The sequence below is a fragment of the Hippoglossus stenolepis genome, chromosome 17, assembly GCF_022539355.2.
Source record: "Hippoglossus stenolepis isolate QCI-W04-F060 chromosome 17, HSTE1.2, whole genome shotgun sequence".
NCBI lineage: Eukaryota > Metazoa > Chordata > Actinopteri > Pleuronectiformes > Pleuronectidae > Hippoglossus > Hippoglossus stenolepis.
In genome coordinates this window covers 6,091,215-6,109,059 of record NC_061499.1, presented here as the reverse complement: position 1 = coordinate 6,109,059, position 17,845 = coordinate 6,091,215, and the positions used below count along the sequence as shown (strand labels likewise).

Genomic DNA, 17,845 nt, shown 5'->3' with positions numbered 1-17,845 from the left:
CAATGCTTCAGCTGCAGCTCAGCAGAATATTCAGATAGGAGAGTAAATGTGTCGTCACTGTTCCATACTGTTCTGTTTGCATGCACCAGGGGGCATCGTTGGTTTTCAAGTACTTAACAGGAAGGAGGGGCGAGTTAAGGATAAATTCAGTCATCCGACTGTGGTGAAAACACCACTCACCTGTAGCTGTCAACTGCTGTCAACTGTTGTCAGCTCATAAAGCCACACCACACATACTCTTGTATATAAAATGCAAACAAACCAGTTGTGTGTCTCGATGACTAAACCCTTCTCCTGCCCATCAGCCAAGCACTAACAACACTGTCATTTGTCCGATCAGCTAATATGCAGTGAGACAACAACTGATACAAAAGATACCTGTCAATTTCTATATGATCCCAATCAGATCTGACAGTTATAATGTCTGATAAGCTCCATGTAGAGCTGCGACACACTGTTTATGTAATGAGTAGTTATTGTTTCTTTTTTCTTTTATATAAATCAAAGAAACATTTACATAAAATAACAAATAAAAATATATTTTGACACCATCTACAAGATGGGCGCTCATAACCAGGTTATAATGCAGCTTTGGCTTCACATACAAAATTAACAAAGTAGTCTTCGGTTTATCAGATTACCACGAAGAAAACGCCAAACAGGTTCCTCGTTAGCTAGCCTGTGGTTTCGCGTGTGGCCAACTGGTGCCTCCACTCATCCGTGATTATTTAAAAACTGTGCTAGATGTTAAAAAGCTGGAAAAAGGTTTAATAACAGAAAGTCATGCGGCTGATGACTTTATATAAAGACGACAGGACAGCTACCCAAAAGTGAAGCCAAATCATCTCAAACGCCCCCTGGTGGCTGGTCATAAACTCCACCTCCTCAATGATTGCAGATGGGACATACACCAGAATTAAAGAAAATCGAAAAACACACCACATCCATTTTTCCCAGAGATGTTTTTTTGTCATTTCAGGTAGTTCCATCATGCTGATATACGTTGAGAGGTAAATCTTTCTAATAAGTTTGGTTTATTAAAATATATATATGTCGGGACCTCGGTACTGAGGCTCCACCAGGCCAAGATGGCAGTGACCATATCCCTGTCCTTATCATGATTTGACATGTTGACTGTTGGCGCTGGCTGAATTAAAATCCATCGAGCTCGTTCAAACACAATACTGGAGGGAGACGTCAATAGTATTCAATTACACGCACACTGAAGAAGTCGTAATGTTTTTTAATGATGATTCTTGGATTTAATTGAAATGATTAGTACAAACAGTAAAAATCAACAACAGTAGACACAGGGGTTGGATCATGCAAAACTAGAAGTCCCAGGTGCCCCAGAGAGAGGACAGGAGGACGCCACACAGGGCCACGGTCAGAGAGAGCTGGACAGAGGAGGCTCCATTACACAGACTTGTGGTACAGCACTTGAAACTGCTGGTGTAACCAGCACCGAGGACGACGCCGGTCAGCGTCTTCCCACACAGGTCTGAGTCCAGGCAGCCGCGGGTCTGCAGGGTGAGCGACCCGGTAGCATTGAACTCTGGAGGGTTGGAAACAGAAGGATGGAGATGAATGTGAAAAAATGTATTGTTAAAATAATGATAATAATAATTGTTATTATTATCAGGTAAAACTAAACTACACATCCAGTATTATCTATCATATATATATATATTGACTACAACTATTCACATGAAATGTTTATTAATTTAAAAGGTAAACATGCGATACAGCTATAACTAAAGCTTAAATAAGACTTTGAAAGGCTGATAAATGGCTTAATAGTAATTTACTTTGCAGAGATACACAGGCAAAAGTGGATTTTAACCAAATGTCCCTATTTGGTTTCCTTTACATATTTGTACTCTGCTATACATTTCTGTATTTAATATCTGTATGTGTGTCTGTGTTGTAAACGTTTCCTTACGTGCTTCTCCACGATAACAGCTCTCAGTCGCATTATTACATGTGACGTCGCTGCCAAACAGGCATATCCCGATCACACCTAGAGGACACTGACGGCAGTTAAACCCCTGTGCTGTTTATTGAAAAGAAAGAAGGAAAAAATAAGAGTCCACCAGTACCAGGAAATCTGTGCAATAGTGTCCAGAAATGTTCTATTATTTACTTGGCATCTTGGTTATCTTCAGTATTTGTATTTTTACATGTCATCATTTTAAATGATTCAACTGCAAACCAGGACATTTTCTGTTTTCATTCTTAATTCTACAAGGAAGCAAGAATCTCTGGAAAATTGTTTATTTTGCTTTTAAACAAGTCTCATAATGTGTATTAATTCAGAACAGGACCCGCCTCTTAGCTCTGTGGCAATTACAGATAAACAAGTCACATGTTCCCGGAATCGATGTCATTAAGCTGCAATGCAGTGAAACCACCTGAGACTTATCAAGCATGGATAATGTCCATTAACCGTTATCTCTATTTGTCCCTGGTAATGAACCTGGGTCCATTCGAAGTAACAGCCACAATTGTCCAGCAATTAAAGTGTTGGTTGATGTTTTACACAGAGAATCATGTCGGAAAGATTTTGAATTAAGGACATTTTAGGACACAAAAACAGAAGGAGCACTAATCCAAGAAGGTACAAATCCCCCATCCGCCTAGTCACAAAGAAAGAATTTGGATTATTGCATCAGTGAGTGAAGACAGTCGCCTCAGAAGTTAAACTTACCCACTGCGATGACGGCACTCAGGAAGGTCACAGCTTTCCAAAAGGTGTTCATAGTTCCCGGGCTTACAAGCTCACCAGGTTTCCTTTTTTTATTCTTTGATTCCCTATTATTAAAAGTTCTGAATACCTCAGGCTTTGTCAAGTACAGAGAAAGTGTTGACACGGCTTTGGGACTGAGTCAATGGTGAAACAACCTGCAAGAATGAGGTTCGTCAGGTTTTGTGTTCCAGGAAGGTGAAGAGGAAAGAAACAATTACTGAAAAGATTCCTCACAGCACAAAGATTCCCAACCTACAGGGAAATAACTCCCAGAGTCACTAGAGTATTTAAAACAGTTTTATTCATCCATCTTATTTATTAACATGCAGTAAAAGGTTTCATGCAGTCACTTGTTTCCCATATGGATGAAGATGTATAGTTTTTTCAAGACGGCTGAACCTGCTTGTAATTCTTGTTCATTTTAGTTTTAAAGGCAGCAGTTGCTCCAAACAACCATTAGGGCGGCGGCCAAAGCCGCAGTGAGAGGGAGCTGGACGGACGAGGCTCCGTTACAGAGGTCGGTGCTGCAGCATCTCTTGGTGACAGTGTATTCGACGGTCAGGAGAGCTCCCACTTCAGTCTGGTTGCAGAGGGACGAGGCCAGGCAGCCTCGAGTCTGCAGCGTCATCAGACTGCTGACGTTGAAGGCTGGAACGGGAGAAGGAGATTAAAATGAAAGAGATTACTTTAAAATGAAAGATGTACCTATATATTAACATTCAGTCTCTGACAGTCCAGACAGTTCCCTGAGTTTTTCCCGCTGGCCTCCTTGTAAAATGTCCGGAAAAACATGAGCCAATGTGAGAATACAGCAGGAAAATGAACAGTGAGTGAGTTTGCAGGTTGATGACGATTGTAACACACGACAGACACAAACCTACGACAAAACAAAAAGATTACAAATACTTAAGTTAAAAAAAAGGTGTCAACGACAAACACAAAGATGTCAAATTGGAAGAGACAAGAGAGATTTTGAGGATAAGGGCCGACACAGGTCTGTAAAAACATCATGGAACTGAACAGGTTTGTCGGGTGTCCAGCCACACCTCTACCTGAACTGTCAGGGCAGGTTTTTCAACTCCAGCACCAAATGAGTTTATGTAAGTGTCCCAAACTCAGCTGGGGTGGAGACAAACACACACAAACACATACACGCACACACAAACACACACATCTTTCCTCACCCTTTACAATTTTTTTCTGTTGGTCTCATTGTACCAAGGCAACATAGTCAAAGTGTCACTCACCCAGGTTTCCGCAGTAGCAGTTGGGCTCAGAGTCACTGCAGGTTTCCGTGGAGCCGAACATACATTTACCTGCGACCCCCACTCTGCAGGTTTCACAGGTCAGGGACTCACCTGGCAGAACGAAAAGGGCTTTTAGGAGAGGGATGGGCAGATGAAGGGAAGGACAACAGGCTCTTTTCTCATAAGTTATACAAACAACTCAGGAAGCCACACCTTGTTTTAAATCTTCTCATCATTATTGTCAATGTCATCAAAGTTGTCATCATAGATGTGCGATAGTTATCGTATTTGTACGATACACGATCAATAATGCCAACATTTCCATGACGTACGATTATTTGATCATTTAGTGACACTGACTATTATCAGTTGTAATCGGGATTTGCTGACTTGCAAGATACGTTCAGCTACTCATTGACTTTCAGGAATCATAACCATAGCTCCTACCTTCGGTGTGATGCACTGAAGCATCACTTAGCCACGGTCACGTGTCTTGACCGCTTTGAACCACATTTCGGAGCAGTGTTTCTGCGCTTCGGAATCTCGACACAGATTTGAAACGTCGATATTGAAGGTCCCATCCCTACTCTGGTTGCGTATGATGATTTCCCTCAAAATCCGATAATTTTACATCCTCTTGTACGATAATTCAATATTTCTCAGCTGGCAACGCTGATTTGCATAAACACCATCTCAACATGAGTTTTTTCAGTTTGTCATATAATGTGACTAATTGATATACATCATTCTGCAAAAACTTTGTTCACACATTGTAACTATGATCAGTAAAGTGGGAAAAACCCAGGTGGAAATGTCTGGAAAAGATCTCCCTGTTGTCAAAAACAACCTGTTGTCAAAAACAGGTCGAACCTGTTGGCAGAGCTGTTCAAAATGTCCCATCGCTGACAAGCTTCTTCAAAATAAACCTATACACTGCCTCGTTCATATGCTAACAGATGCATCACAACAAAAGTACAGTACTCATTTAATCAAGTGTGAGCTAGAACCTAAAATAACGCCTGTCTTTCTTTCTTTCTTTCTTTCTTTCACTAACCTCCCAGTTGCAGATCAATAAAGTAAATTTATCTATCTATCTATCTATCTATCTATCTATCTATCTATCTATCTGTCTGTCTGTCTGTCTGTCTGTCTGTCTGTCTGTCTGTCTGTCTGTCTGTCTATCTATCTATCTATCTATCGACCCCCCCCCCCCTCTTTTTCTTTCTTTCCATCCATTGAGTAAAAAGGAAGAAAACTTCATGCAGGATTTTGGTGGAATCGACTATTGTGTTCTCATTAAGTTATTGTAAATATTTAAATATCATTAATTCAACTCATCTTCAGGTTCAAATTTTATGATCACTTCAGTAAAAAACAGTGAATACATGGCCTACCTGTCACAAACATCGCCATAAATACCGCGCAGACCAGAAGCAGCTTCCTCATTTTGCTCTTACACAAATGTGTTTTTATCAAGAATTTATCAGCACAAACACAAATATCCTGTGTGGTCAAAGAGACTCAATAATCCAACTGTCCCAGTCTGAGGAGGTGTTCAAATGGGCTTCACCAGCGCTGGTCGACTGGTTTTATGTCCCAGGTGCTGCCAGGATCTCAGATTGTTCATTAAATAAGATTACAAAAGGTCGTTGCCTCTGATGTTCTTTTGTCAAACCCCTGGTGTAATGAACCAAGAGGGTGGCTTTTCACGAGAGCTATGAAAAACCAAACAAAGAGAAAAACAGGTGACCGATGGTCTCTTTGATGTCTTTGTTTGTGAAACCAATACCATCATTTTCAAAAGCATTCGATTACAAAAGGGGACAAAGCTTCAGACAATGAGGAGTAATTCCTCAACAAATATTGAAGTATTTGTGAGGAGACACTCCCTTTACCTAATGTTCATACACATTTCCAAACATAGGAATTCGTTCTTTACTTTGGCACCAAAATAACCCAATTCAAAAGTCCAGCGAGTGTAAGACAGAGTCGAAATGGAGAAATAAATAAACAGAACTGAAGCTGTGCGCTCAAAACATTATTAGGAGCTTCATGTTTTCACTCCACTGCCGACTTTTGGCTTTTTTAATTTTGCAGAATTTCTACGTACTCAAACAAACTATTTAACAGGAATAGAAACTGGAAAAAAACAACCCCAATGTGACTCCTTTAAATAAATACCCATGAATTTCTATTTAGTTTCACCTTTATCAAACAAGCGCCTCGTGTAATCACAAGGTAAACATCAGGACTTTGTTTAATAACCTCTCAAGGTGAACGCTGGCTGTGGAGGCGTTATCTAAGATGTGGTTCAGTATGATACATATGTTTGACTTTGAGGACTGCTAGGCAAAATGCTACTGCTTGTATTTGCTCGAGTTTAGAGATTCTGAGATTACTGGCTCCTCTCTGATTATTTACAGCTGGATGAAGTTTGTTTTGTGGCGTCACAAACATCGATCATACAAAAACAAATGCAGTTTGGGTGAACTGCTGCTTGAATTTTGCCAATATTATCAATATAATGAATGTTTCTAATCTAAATTATTGTACAGTTCTGCTCTAACAACACTTTTTTGTTGAATGCACTGCTGAATATGCACAGAAATAAGAGTCAGTACGATTTAGCAAATGTGGAAGGATGTTCAGAAATAAATGAAAAGTGAAAGTTACATCATGGACAGTCACCTCTGCTGAGGAGGTTGTTTTCACCCTTGTCGATTTGTTTGTTGCTTGGCTTGTAAGCAAGATTACACAAAAACTACAGGACCAATCAGCATTAAACTCGGTGGAGAAATGTAATATGGACCAAGAAAGAAGAAGTAACATTTTGGTGTGGATCTGGATCAGGGGGAGGATCAACAAACATTGTGAGATAGGGTGTTTTTAAATATTTTCACATATTCCCTGGCATATTTAGGCGGCTGATATCTATGAATGTGTGAAAATGTTTGCAGCTTGATTGAATTTAAGGACACCCCTGGGCATTGGTGGTGTCATGTGCTCTACTGAGTGCCATTCTAATTCAAATTTTTTTTTTTTCGCGGTGTCTCTGCATCTTGTAGACACGACATTAAAGCTTATATAGATCGAAAAGTAATCAGTGATCATATTTGTAGGAACGACATCATCATGACATCTCTACAAAGTCAGAAAATGCAGAAATTCATAAACTTTGGCCACAATTAACAAGAGATGCACGATCCATGGCTTGTTTGGATAAAGCAACCATCATCATTTGGTATAAATGACGTCATGATGTAAAGGCATAATGACAATATAGAAGATTATTATTGCCTGACTTATATACAGCATCTGAAGCTTTTCATGGTAAATCCATAATCAAACTCTTGGGTACAAGTACGGTCTGGTTGAGAATCATTAGAGGAGAGAAGTGCTGGAGATGAAGATGACAAATAAATCAATATGGTCGTTATGTAAAAATAGGAACAAGCAGCCGAAATAATATTAGATTTTGTTTATTTCAACATCCCTGTTTTGTACAGCAAGAAACATTTTAGTGAAACGATAAATAAATGTATTGATTAAAATAAACAAAAGCAAAACAGCAACATGGCAGGTCGACATACTCAATGCTCAACACAATGTTTTCATTCCATTGATCAACCTCCATGATGTTGATTGTATCTAATGTCATTGTACATCCCAAAAACCTGACATGACAAGAGGTGAGTTATGAGAAATAGAATCATAGGCTCAGTAGCAGGGGGGCTGCTGCTGTTGTTTGGTTGTGGCACGACATTTTACTGCATGCTTCCCCACACGGAGGCCAGGAGAGCTGCCCCAATGGCGGCGGTGAAGGTCAGCTTGGTGGCCGGGGCGTCGCTGGTCAGGTTGATGGGGTTGCATTTGTCTCCGCTGCAACATTCGGATTTGATATCGTACGAAAAGGTCAGCAGGGTATCGTTACTGGTCGCGTTGCAACCAATGCTGCTGACCCCACAACCCTGGGAACTGAAGCCTGCAAAGTCGGGCAGTTTGGGGAAAGCTGCGGAGGGAAATGGTTTGTGTTAGACTGAGGAGAAAAACAGAGGTGGAAACAAATATTTCACATTAAAGTGTTAAGGTTCTGGTTTATTAGACTTTACACTGCACGTAACGTTTTTTATTTTACTTTTTGTTGCACCAAATTCACTTAAAATGCTGTAGTTTCTCGTATGTTAAACACAATGGTGCAGATATACATTTTAAATTCAACATAAGATATGCTTTTAAGATCTGTAAAAGTAGAAGTATTCTTTACTTCCTTATTTTACTTCTTAAATTGATCTAAAGTAAATGAAACACTCAAAACTGGAAATACAAGTTTTTGTCCAACACTGAAACTTAACTGAATCCTTTTATTTTGACTTCCTGACCATGTACAATCTACTTCTTAAAACTTGTGTTCAGGTAAAGAAGTTTTAAAGAAATTTTCCACTGGTACAGTGACCATGAGTTATAGTATCAGCATCTGGTCACATGTGATACTGGTTTGGCAGCTGGGAGCACTGGGGTGTGCTTGCTGATCTGTGTGTCTAGGCATCACAGTGTTTGGGAAGGACTGAGGTGAATGACGCCTGTGCTGCTGTGTGATGTTTGAAGGGAAAGGGTGTGAGCATTTGGAAATTCCGAGGTGACTTACAAGCTTTTGCAGTGAAGCATGTGGTGGTGTTGCCTGCGCAGTTCTCAGTGCCAGAGCTGATGCAGTAGCCCAAAAGACTCAAGCTGCATTTGTTGCACGTGAGCGAGTCCACTGAAACACACAAGTAAAAAAGCACGAGAGTTAGATGCATTTCAAATTTTGTTTATTTGACTGTTTTTGTACAATCTCCAATCATCGAAACATCACTTTATCTATAGTGATTCAATAGATTTAGTTTATTCTTCAACATGAATATTTTGTGGCCCAATCTTTCTAAACATTTCCCAAATTTGTTTATCAACATTAATATGTTTTAATTGAATGACAGTGATTACTTTGTAAGAGTATAGGTCTAATATTAGCAGGTGGTGGTGTAAGTCTTTCTCCTGAACGTTCATTTCCATCTGTTGCCAGATCGCTCTGGTTCAGTTTGCACTGTGGCCCAAGGTGAAGTTGTTAGACCCCGCCCAGATGAGCTGAGGAAAATCCAATTCTAACTGACAAATCAAACGATCGCCTTGTCGATCAGTGGTGCGGTTTCACAGAAATGGGGATGTACAGTTGGATTTAAAGTAAATACTCGGTTGGTTTTATTAAAGAAAAAATTTAAAATTAAGACTGAAAGTAAGTAATTTCAGGTAAATTTCATCTGTGGTTCTCAAAGCATTGAAATACGATAAACTTATATTTAACCTGCACTTAACCGTTTTTTTGAATTGAGCTAATTTCTTAGTCCGTTTGAAAACTGTTGCTGTAGATAAACCTGTGTGAGCGCTTCCCTTCTTCGAGTCTCTTTAAGTTCATGATTCACTTTGGTTACGTTGTGATGACAGCAGATTTTTTTTGAAAGAATGATGTCATGACACATACAAGTTAAACTACATGCTATGTACCAGCGCGACACCATTATAAACTATAAATTATTAGAATCTGACAGACAAACCTGAATGGAATTGAGACATTTCTGTATTTTATAAGATTTTACAAACCAAAATCTGATCAATTACTGCCAGATAATTTGTCCAAAAGAAAATTGTACACAAATCTTATCCAGTGATAACATTGATTGATTGATTAATCTCACCCAGCATGAAAGATGCAATTACTGCAACGATTCCAAGTACGATCCTGGCCATCTTGGTGTGTTGGTTTGGTCCTGGGTTTGAGCGGGGAAAGAAATCCTTGTTCAGAGAAGCTTGTAGCTGCTTGGATCCTGTGAGGAGTACAAACTGATGAGCCTGCTCGGCGAGGTCTACCATTTATAGGATGTCATCGGGGAGGGGACAAGTTGGGGATTTCAAGTCGTCTGTCTCTACCTTCCCCTCGAGGCAAGAGTTACTCAGAGCTAAGGAATGGAAAGGATGCACAGGCATTGCTTGCATTGCCAAGAGATGAACAAAGTGCACCTGTGGTAGAACAAGTTATTGAATGATGAGTGCGAGTTTATATTTTTTTCATTTCTCGATTGACTGACTTTGAAATATGGCAAAAAAATAATGGTGAGTCAGGAAACTGTTAAAACTATTTGTGAAGTTAAAACTAGTTGGTTCACACTTTATAGACATTTCTCTCTTGGGTGTCTCTAAACTTTGACATCATTGAAGCCTCAATAAACCACCAAAGCCAAAACATACTTGACTTTGGAAACACTTCATTGGAGACACCAACTCAACCAACCCACTTATTTGCTCAAGAGTTCTTTTGTTTGCAGACGGCTCTTCTCGGATCTCAGTGCCAAAACCTGAACTCGTCTCTGGTGTGGTGCACTGAAACCTGAACAACCTGCTGTTCCTGCAGGATGACACTGATCCGATACCAAAAATCACAGTAAAACCACACAGGAAGTTGTTTTTTTTTGCCGCATTTAGGCGTTTAGTTCATTCTTCAAATTGTCTACATATCCAGCTTCACAGAAAACATTCAGACATACATGCTTCTTTTTCTTTGGGGCCAAAAGTGTGGAAAATTGGTTCATTCTCAGTTACATTTCAGTAAAACACATTAATGGAACCATTGGAGTAAAAAAAAGAAGAAGGTACGACCAGCAAAACAAGAGAATAGTTTTCACTGAAACTGCCAGATTTATTGAGTGAAGACAAAGCAAATGAAATGACTAGAAATAAAAATGTTTATATTAAAGCTTTGACATCATAAATTGGTTAACAAATCATAAATTCACGTCAGGGTTACACATTCATTTTTGACTTTAAATTGTTTGTCCGCTACACATTTTAATCTCTTACAGAGAAATGAAGGCTGATACAAGGAAGATAGGAAAAGTAGGAAAGTTAATTTTAACGGACAAACATTAGTGTGAAATGAAAAAGAACCCGGAGAACAATAAAGACAAAGCGTGTGAAGAGAAGAAAAAAACGTTACAAAACCAAAGAGCTCATGTCTGAGGTGGGCATTCAATTTAACCCTGGTAGTGCTTGTGTGTGTACAATATGAAATGTGTGTGTTTTTGCGTGTGTGTGTGTTTTGTGTCATCCAGTATCCACTGTATCTTCTGTCAAACCAGGACTTGGGCCATGAGCAGAGCAGTGACGGTGGCGAGGGCCAGGCTGAGCCCGGAGGCCCCGGGCAGACCGGGCGCTGCATTGCAGAGGTCAGTGTTGCAGCACGTCTTGGTCATGGTGTAGAGAGTGGAGTTGGAGTTGCTGAGAAGGTTCCACGACGTGGTCTTGTTGCAATAAACCTCCGCTAGACAGCCCTTCTTTCGTATAGCCACGTGGCCGGCGGCTGAACGACAACAAACAAACAATCACCGTCAGTGTTCTTTGTTCATTGTGTTTGACACGGCTGCCTGAGGTTGCACACTCAGAGGAATGCACTAGTAAGTTGTTGTACGTTTGAATGACGATATAATATAAAGTTACACAACTTTAAATCTCCCCTATTCAGCATTTTAAAACTACAGAGCTAGCAAATACTTTATAGATGATCATATCTGCATTGAATTTCTTTCTTCACAGCCATTCATGCTTTACACCACACAGCAGAACTAAAGTCTGCTCTAAACTACTGATAAACTAGAGGGTGGAATGAAGAGACTGCATCAAGTTGCATTTTGTGGAATGTAATCAATGTAATCAAGTGTTCACAGTGTTTAAGACTAAGATAAAATAATCTCATAATTAAGATTACAAAAAAGGCACATTTCTAAATCACTACGCATTTATTTAATGACAAAGGTTTTGATCTTGGTTTCAGAATTGTTTCAGTTGCAATTGTTTTATAGACCTGTAATTTTAAATAAACTATTTTAACTGCAATGTCTCATATAACTTTAACATAACTATTTTATTTGAATTTTAAGATTGCAAACTCATGTTCAAATCATATCACATAAAAAAATAAACTAATGGCTGTATTTGGAAAAACTAACTTAGTAGCTTTGATGTAAATGAGTGATTTTAATTGAATCCAATAAAAAAAGAATGAAATTGACATTTTTCACCTGACAACCTCATGTTTACTGTATCTTAAAATCCAGTTTGTAAACAGACAGTGAACTAAATGAATCAGTAGCTTTTATGTGCATTTCTTTCCAACCTGTCAGACTGAAGAATGATGAGGATGTAACCCCAACAAGTTAGATACTCAGTGTTTATCTATTCTTATTTTGAAAATGCAACTGGTTTGGTTTCTAGAGTTTTTATGGAACTTGTTGAGATGAACGTTGTCCCATGAGAATGTTTAAGCTACTGAGCGTCTTACCTGCCGTCCCAACACCACTGAAGCAATGCTGTCCGGCTTTACATTCGGTTTCAGAGGTTATGCACATGCCCCACACGCCTATATTGCATTTGTAGCATTGCAGAGCTTGGCCTGATTTCAAAAACCAGGAAAGGAGGGAGGGAGATGAGGAGAAAAAACGAGAAAAGTATAATTAGTTTACATACGTTTTACAACAGGCAATACTCATGGGGCATCTTCAAGACAGGAAACATGCTTCTCACATGTGTCGTTTGGAAAGGTGTATGAAGTGGTTGCATCTAAAATGGTTATTGATCTTCATGGAATTTGATTCTAGTGCTTTTGCATTACTGGAGCTGGGGTTAGCTCATTTCCTTTGTACTGTGGATTGTGCAAATTCGTCATCCATCAACATCAACGCAAACAAATCCAGTCTGACCACACTTCAGACCTTAAATGTAAATGCATATTACGAGTGTCCATGGGCATTTACCAAAGCTGCATTTTGGGAAGTGTAAGTTCAGTGTATATAATCTTTTCTAGCGTTTTTGACTCATGTTGGAGACAAAATGTACTTGCTCCTTTCATTTTGACCCCTCTTTAAAGTCTGTCTCTTACAAACCCTAACATTTAAAAGTTACATTTCTAAATCATGGCACATTTCAGGACATACCAATCAAACAAGTGTATGGAGATGAACTGGATAGAAAATAAAAATAAAGTCAGACTACTGGTTGCTGAGGCTTAAGATGACGTCACAGAACGCTGTAGGAGAAATTCTTCTCGAGTGTTGAGTTATTATTTCTCTGAAGAACTAGAGACACGATGAGATCAATCAAAGGTATTGACTTCAGGGGAGACAAGAACCACGTGTTTGTTCTCAGACTCTCTGAACATCTTGTTTTCTATTGTCCAAGACAATTGGTGAGTCATGACAAGGCAGATAAATCAGTCAGGTGTTGATCAGGCCTTTCCCTGTATAATTAGTTTCCAGCACTTCGTCAGCTGCCTCTTTAAGAACCTCCCAAAAGATCACTTAGGAATCATTTCACACAGACACATGTATTTCCTCTTCAAACTTAAAGGTTTAGTTCCCTCAAAATTATTACTTAGAAACTTGAAATACTTAGTTGTGCACTGGCATTTACTCCCAGTGGCGCAACAAACATTTGTTGCTCAAACACTGGTAAAGAAAAACTCCCTGCCTCTTGTTAACGATGGGCAGGTTTTTCCATTCACCGGAAATCAATTGTTTTTGTTCAGAACTGGTTTTGACAAAAGGTTTCTGTTGACTAAAGTCACCTCAGAAAGAACGCCCAAACCATCCCTGGGAGTTAGGACATTATGTCTACATTGATTTAAAAAATATCTAAAAAAGATTCTAGATTGAAAGAGAAGGAACTGCTCTCTGTTGCCATGGTGACACCAAGCCTCATAGTGGACATGTGGAGTTTCCCAGTCTGCGCTGGGGAGGGGGACACATGCAGTGACTACAGTGAGTTCTATTGAAACTGCTATTTGAAAAACCTGTCGCTCCAGTTTCAGCGTCACAGTCTCATGACTGGAGGTTGGGTTGAAAGTACACAATGAAGTCATCGTACAAAAAAAAAACGTGTCTGGAAAAGTTAACAAACGTTTAAGGGCAGATCCGACAGTTCTCACGTTAAAAACAAAATAAGGAGAGTGTTTGGCTCCTGCAACATCTGATTATCATGGTGTGATAATCAGATGTTGGGCTCAAACAGGTGTGATATGATAAACACTGTTTATCATATCACACCTGTTTGAGCCTCTTTACACCGACTCCCTGTTTGTTTTGTGTGTGTGTGTGTGTGTGTGTGTGTGTGTGTGTGTGTGTGTGTGTGTGCGTGTGTGTGTGACCTGGCTCCAGATCATATTTTAGACCTTAGTGTAGGGGACGGGGGCCTTTGCCTTCAGGGCCCCGAAGCTCTGGAACGACCTGCCAGAGGAAACCAGGCCGTCCGAAACGGCCCCTTCTTGAAATGTACTCCTAGCAGAAAGCCTTTCCTGATTCTATTTTGGTTGTTTATTTGAGGTATTTAACTGTTTATTGATTCGCCGTCTTGCATATTGTGAAGCCCTTTTTAACTGCTACTGCTATATCAATAAAAGTTAATTTATAATCATTATTCGGGGTCCCAACCCCCAGGTACTTTTGGTTGCAACCCCCAAATACGTCACACTGTGAATCTAAGGGTTTTACAAAACAAATACTTTATATGACCCGGATTTGTTTACGTCTCCAGGCTTCTAACACGATTCAAATTAAAACTAAAACAGACCTTCTCCGAAAATACACTCGAAACTAAATTAAACAGACACAAAATGGTCACAAGCAAAAAAGTCACACCTGTCTGATGTTGTGAGAAAAACAGATTTCAAATCACAATCTGGTAAGGTAACACTATTCTTTTCTTTGACACGGTAGCAACACACCCTGTTCAGCTGGTTTCGGTTACAACCGAGCTCAAGTAACAGCTAAGTACAGTGAGTACAATTTGCAAACTCTTTGACAATCATTACATCCTCTCGTCATTCATCCTAAACACCCCCTACTAAAATATACACGTGCATTTCATTAAAATATATTCTGCTGTAACAGTTGTATACGCCTGAAAACAGTCGTGGCATGTGAGCAGAGGGCCACACCTTGCAGCACTTCAGCGCTCCGGAATGCCGACTAACATCTTTCACAAATCCCTTTTCGACTACTGCTGCTGACAAGAATGTAAAATCCAGATCAACTTGATTCTCAACGCCATTGTGTCATATGCACAAGCAAACATGCACTCCCAAGCAACGGTTAGCATTTGTTATTGAAAGAAATTAAAACAACACAAAACAACCACATAATAGGTTCAAAATATCTGGAGACACAAACAGCCAACAGCAATGGGAAAATGTCAATCAAATTATGTAAAACAACCACAAGGCCTCAAAATGATCACTATGACTCAAATGAACCACAGTGAGACGGAAAGTGTCTGAATTTGGTTGTGTGTCTTGCCCTCATGTCAGTGCCCAGGGCCCATTTATCTCCTAATCTGTTTAAGGCCAACGTGAGGAGAATCTAATGCAGTCTGAAGACGAAGACACATGGGAACAGTAAAACTAATCACGTTAATTACATATGACTGTTTGTTCACTGCAGCAGAAGTGTCTCAACTTATAATTGGTCGTGTGTTCATCTCTGTTGTTTCTACACAGCAGCACACCTCTTAGAAGAACAGGCTCTGAATAAAAGATGGGAAAAACTCCGTCATGAGCAGGTGCAGTCAAAAAAAAAAGAAGATCATCTTCCCATGATGTAATGATTAGAGGCGCCCTCTATTGTTACAGTAAAAATACATTTAAATCATTACCTTGTACTTTTACAGTACAGGGAGGACAATCACCATTACATAATTTCTATATTATCGTCCTTGCCTGATGCAAAGGACATCTTGAGTAATGAGGGAGGCCTCAATTTTAGGCCAAGTTAATCAAACACACCCTTCAAATTAGTGTTTGTTATGAAGACAGCAAACAACAGGGTCATCTCATGTCATTTACTGTTAATGAAGAGACATCTGCTTCTTTAGACCGGGTCTGTTTTGTTTGAATAAAACATCCAATAGACTGCATGAATGTTTAGATATTTGATCTACTCTTATTGTAGATTTTGCTTTCCTGCCTATGAAATATTTCTATGCAAAATAAATACTATATCGAAGGACTTACAGTAAAGCGTTACCACTCTTTCATACTTTTAAATCTTTACTCGGTGGGGAAAAGATAATAGACCCATTTAAAAAACAAAATGATTAATCATTAATACTTTTTTTTCATTGCTTTGTATTTTATCTTTTGTTTTGTGCTTTATTGCTGTTTAATTTATTTAAAACAATAAGTCTTAAAAGTCAGATTCTCATGTTAGTGTGACTCAAGTTCTCTGAAGAAAAGGAAAGCCGAATCAAGAAATACCAAAATTTGTAAACAAGAAATTGATAATGTTGACAAGAAACTGAATAACAGTTTGCAGTCGTGCACCTCATTCTCTGTAGAGTGATTTCAGGTAAAAATCGCAGCAGCAGCGTATTTCCTGTTTAGCAGACAAGCCACACCTGTAGGGACGTCCTCTTTCTGCATGCAGAAGGACATCATAAGCTAAACCGAGGGCACGGATTATTAAATTGAGGGCACATATTTTTTCTTTTCTTCACCTGATACCAGGGGGGGCTCCATAGTCCATTGTGAAAGCAGGGAATTCGAATTTTCAGGTGTGGCACTGTCCAAACACTGTGACCTTCTATATGCAGTCTCAGCATTATACTGCTCCCTACTGCTCATTCACTAAAATTACAGGTCACAGAAAAACAGGCCCCAAGTTTTGTCATTTGGATGTGAAGTAGATTCTTACTCACAACAGCAACATCCTTCATGGATGGGAGTAACCAGGCTGCCAGAGGAGCAGCCAGATGAAATATTTGTGGCGTGGTGGCAGCTGCCAGTAGAGGGCGTTAGGGTGACACCCCACCACTCCCAACATGAGAAGTACTAGAGAGAGTCAACTTTCTTTTTGAGATTTTAGGCTGATGCCTGGGGGAAACCGCTCAGTAAAAAAAATTAAATAAATAATAGCCTGGAGGCCGTCAGAAATCTTTGCACCTGACCAACTAAAAACTGACCAAAAACTGTAATACTAAATTCTAAAACAATCTCATGATTTCAAAAGAGAAATGCAACTGCAATCAATCACTTAAAAAAGAAGCCACACATCAAACTCTGTGTAAAAAAAACTTTGATTTAGTCGAGGATAAGGAAACATCTGTTCTTACACATTTCTTTTTAAGGGTGAAGTTTCAACAAGTGGGGTTTTAAATTAAAGCAGAATAATATGAATTTCTATTTGTATAAATCCCAATATTAAAGTTTTAACTCACCGATTGCGATGCAGAATCCCAGTACAAGGAGCTGGAGGATAATTCTGTTCATGTTGGAGGATGAGAAGAGTTAGACTCAGGCCGTGAGATATAGAATAGCACTTTTTCTCCTCCACTCTCTACACTGTTTGAGGCAGCTGCCTTTGTTGCCACAATGTTTAGAGGCAGCTGCCTTTGATGCTTCACTGTTGGAGGCAGCTGCCTTTGATGCTTCACTGTTGGAGGCAGCTGCCTTTGTTGCCACACTGTTTGGTTGGAGGCAGCTGCCAAACTGTTGCCAGTCACTGCCTCCACACTGTCTGAGAGCAATTAAAGCTGTTTGTGATATATTTAATGACATATATATACTGGTTTATGAAACTTTATTAGTTTGTCAGCTCTCGGGGGAAAAGTTTTTGCTTTTTAAATGTATTCATGGGGCTTTTTAATCGCCTTTATTTTTGATGGGACAGAGAGTAAGCTTTGAATTCCACAGATACTCCCTTCTCTCTCCAAGCAGGACCCAAGGTATGGTTATAGATAAAGGGCCAACCACCAGTACATTGCAGTGTCTACGCTTCCCGAC

The 17,845-nt window shown here is 39.5% G+C and overlaps 4 protein-coding genes across 4 annotated transcripts; all 4 read right to left on the bottom strand.

Moving 5' to 3' along the window:
• Positions 1–1,228: 1,228 nt before the first annotated feature.
• LOC118124959 (sperm acrosome membrane-associated protein 4-like) lies at positions 1,229–2,937 on the bottom strand. The gene is made up of 3 exons (XM_035183195.2): positions 2,708–2,937; positions 1,943–2,053; positions 1,229–1,555 (listed from the first exon to the last, which is right to left on the bottom strand). Exons 1-3 carry the CDS (start codon positions 2,757–2,759, stop codon positions 1,332–1,334), a joined length of 387 nt encoding a protein of 128 aa, XP_035039086.1. The 5' UTR covers positions 2,760–2,937; the 3' UTR covers positions 1,229–1,331.
• Positions 2,938–3,173: 236 nt separating this feature from the next.
• LOC118125053 (lymphocyte antigen 6 complex locus protein G6d-like) lies at positions 3,174–5,400 on the bottom strand. The gene is made up of 3 exons (XM_047344237.1): positions 5,388–5,400; positions 3,994–4,104; positions 3,174–3,409 (listed from the first exon to the last, which is right to left on the bottom strand). The coding sequence occupies exons 1-3, from the start codon at positions 5,398–5,400 to the stop codon at positions 3,174–3,176; spliced, it is 360 nt and encodes a 119-aa protein (XP_047200193.1).
• A 2,056-nt stretch (positions 5,401–7,456) lies between these two features.
• LOC118125283 (ly6/PLAUR domain-containing protein 8-like) lies at positions 7,457–9,883 on the bottom strand. The gene is made up of 3 exons (XM_035183727.1): positions 9,723–9,883; positions 8,639–8,749; positions 7,457–8,002 (listed from the first exon to the last, which is right to left on the bottom strand). Exons 1-3 carry the CDS (start codon positions 9,772–9,774, stop codon positions 7,758–7,760), a joined length of 408 nt encoding a protein of 135 aa, XP_035039618.1. The 5' UTR covers positions 9,775–9,883; the 3' UTR covers positions 7,457–7,757.
• An 865-nt stretch (positions 9,884–10,748) lies between these two features.
• LOC118124423 (prostate stem cell antigen-like) lies at positions 10,749–17,366 on the bottom strand. Its single transcript, XM_035182182.1, has 3 exons — positions 17,281–17,366; positions 12,359–12,469; positions 10,749–11,380 (listed from the first exon to the last, which is right to left on the bottom strand). Exons 1-3 carry the CDS (start codon positions 17,330–17,332, stop codon positions 11,151–11,153), a joined length of 393 nt encoding a protein of 130 aa, XP_035038073.1. The 5' UTR covers positions 17,333–17,366; the 3' UTR covers positions 10,749–11,150.
• Between the last annotated feature and the right edge of the window lie 479 nt (positions 17,367–17,845).

Bases quoted from the DNA above. Each gene is read 5' to 3' on its own strand.
- LOC118124959 (XM_035183195.2), bottom strand. From the start codon at position 2,759: ATGAACACCTTTTGGAAAGCTGTGACCTTCCTGAGTGCCGTCATCGCA. The intron at 2,054-2,707 runs GTAAGTTTAACT...TTCAATAAACAG, and splicing joins GAGTGCCGTCATCGCAGTGG to CACAGGGGTTTAACTGCCGT. The intron at 1,556-1,942 runs GTAAGGAAACGT...CCAACCCTCCAG, and splicing joins CTGTTATCGTGGAGAAGCAC to AGTTCAATGCTACCGGGTCG.
- LOC118125053 (XM_047344237.1), bottom strand. The intron at 3,410-3,993 runs GTGAGTGACACT...CATTTTAATCTC, and splicing joins CTGCTACTGCGGAAACCTGG to CTTCTCCCGTTCCAGCCTTC.
- LOC118125283 (XM_035183727.1), bottom strand. From the start codon at position 9,774: ATGGCCAGGATCGTACTTGGAATCGTTGCAGTAATTGCATCTTTCATG. The intron at 8,750-9,722 runs GTGAGATTAATC...TGTGTGTTTCAG, and splicing joins AATTGCATCTTTCATGCTGG to TGGACTCGCTCACGTGCAAC. The intron at 8,003-8,638 runs GTAAGTCACCTC...TTCCCTCCGCAG, and splicing joins ATGCTTCACTGCAAAAGCTT to CTTTCCCCAAACTGCCCGAC.
- LOC118124423 (XM_035182182.1), bottom strand. From the start codon at position 17,332: ATGAACAGAATTATCCTCCAGCTCCTTGTACTGGGATTCTGCATCGCA. The intron at 12,470-17,280 runs GTGAGTTAAAAC...TTTTGAAATCAG, and splicing joins GGGATTCTGCATCGCAATCG to GCCAAGCTCTGCAATGCTAC. The intron at 11,381-12,358 runs GTAAGACGCTCA...GTTGTCGTTCAG, and splicing joins CAGTGGTGTTGGGACGGCAG to CCGCCGGCCACGTGGCTATA.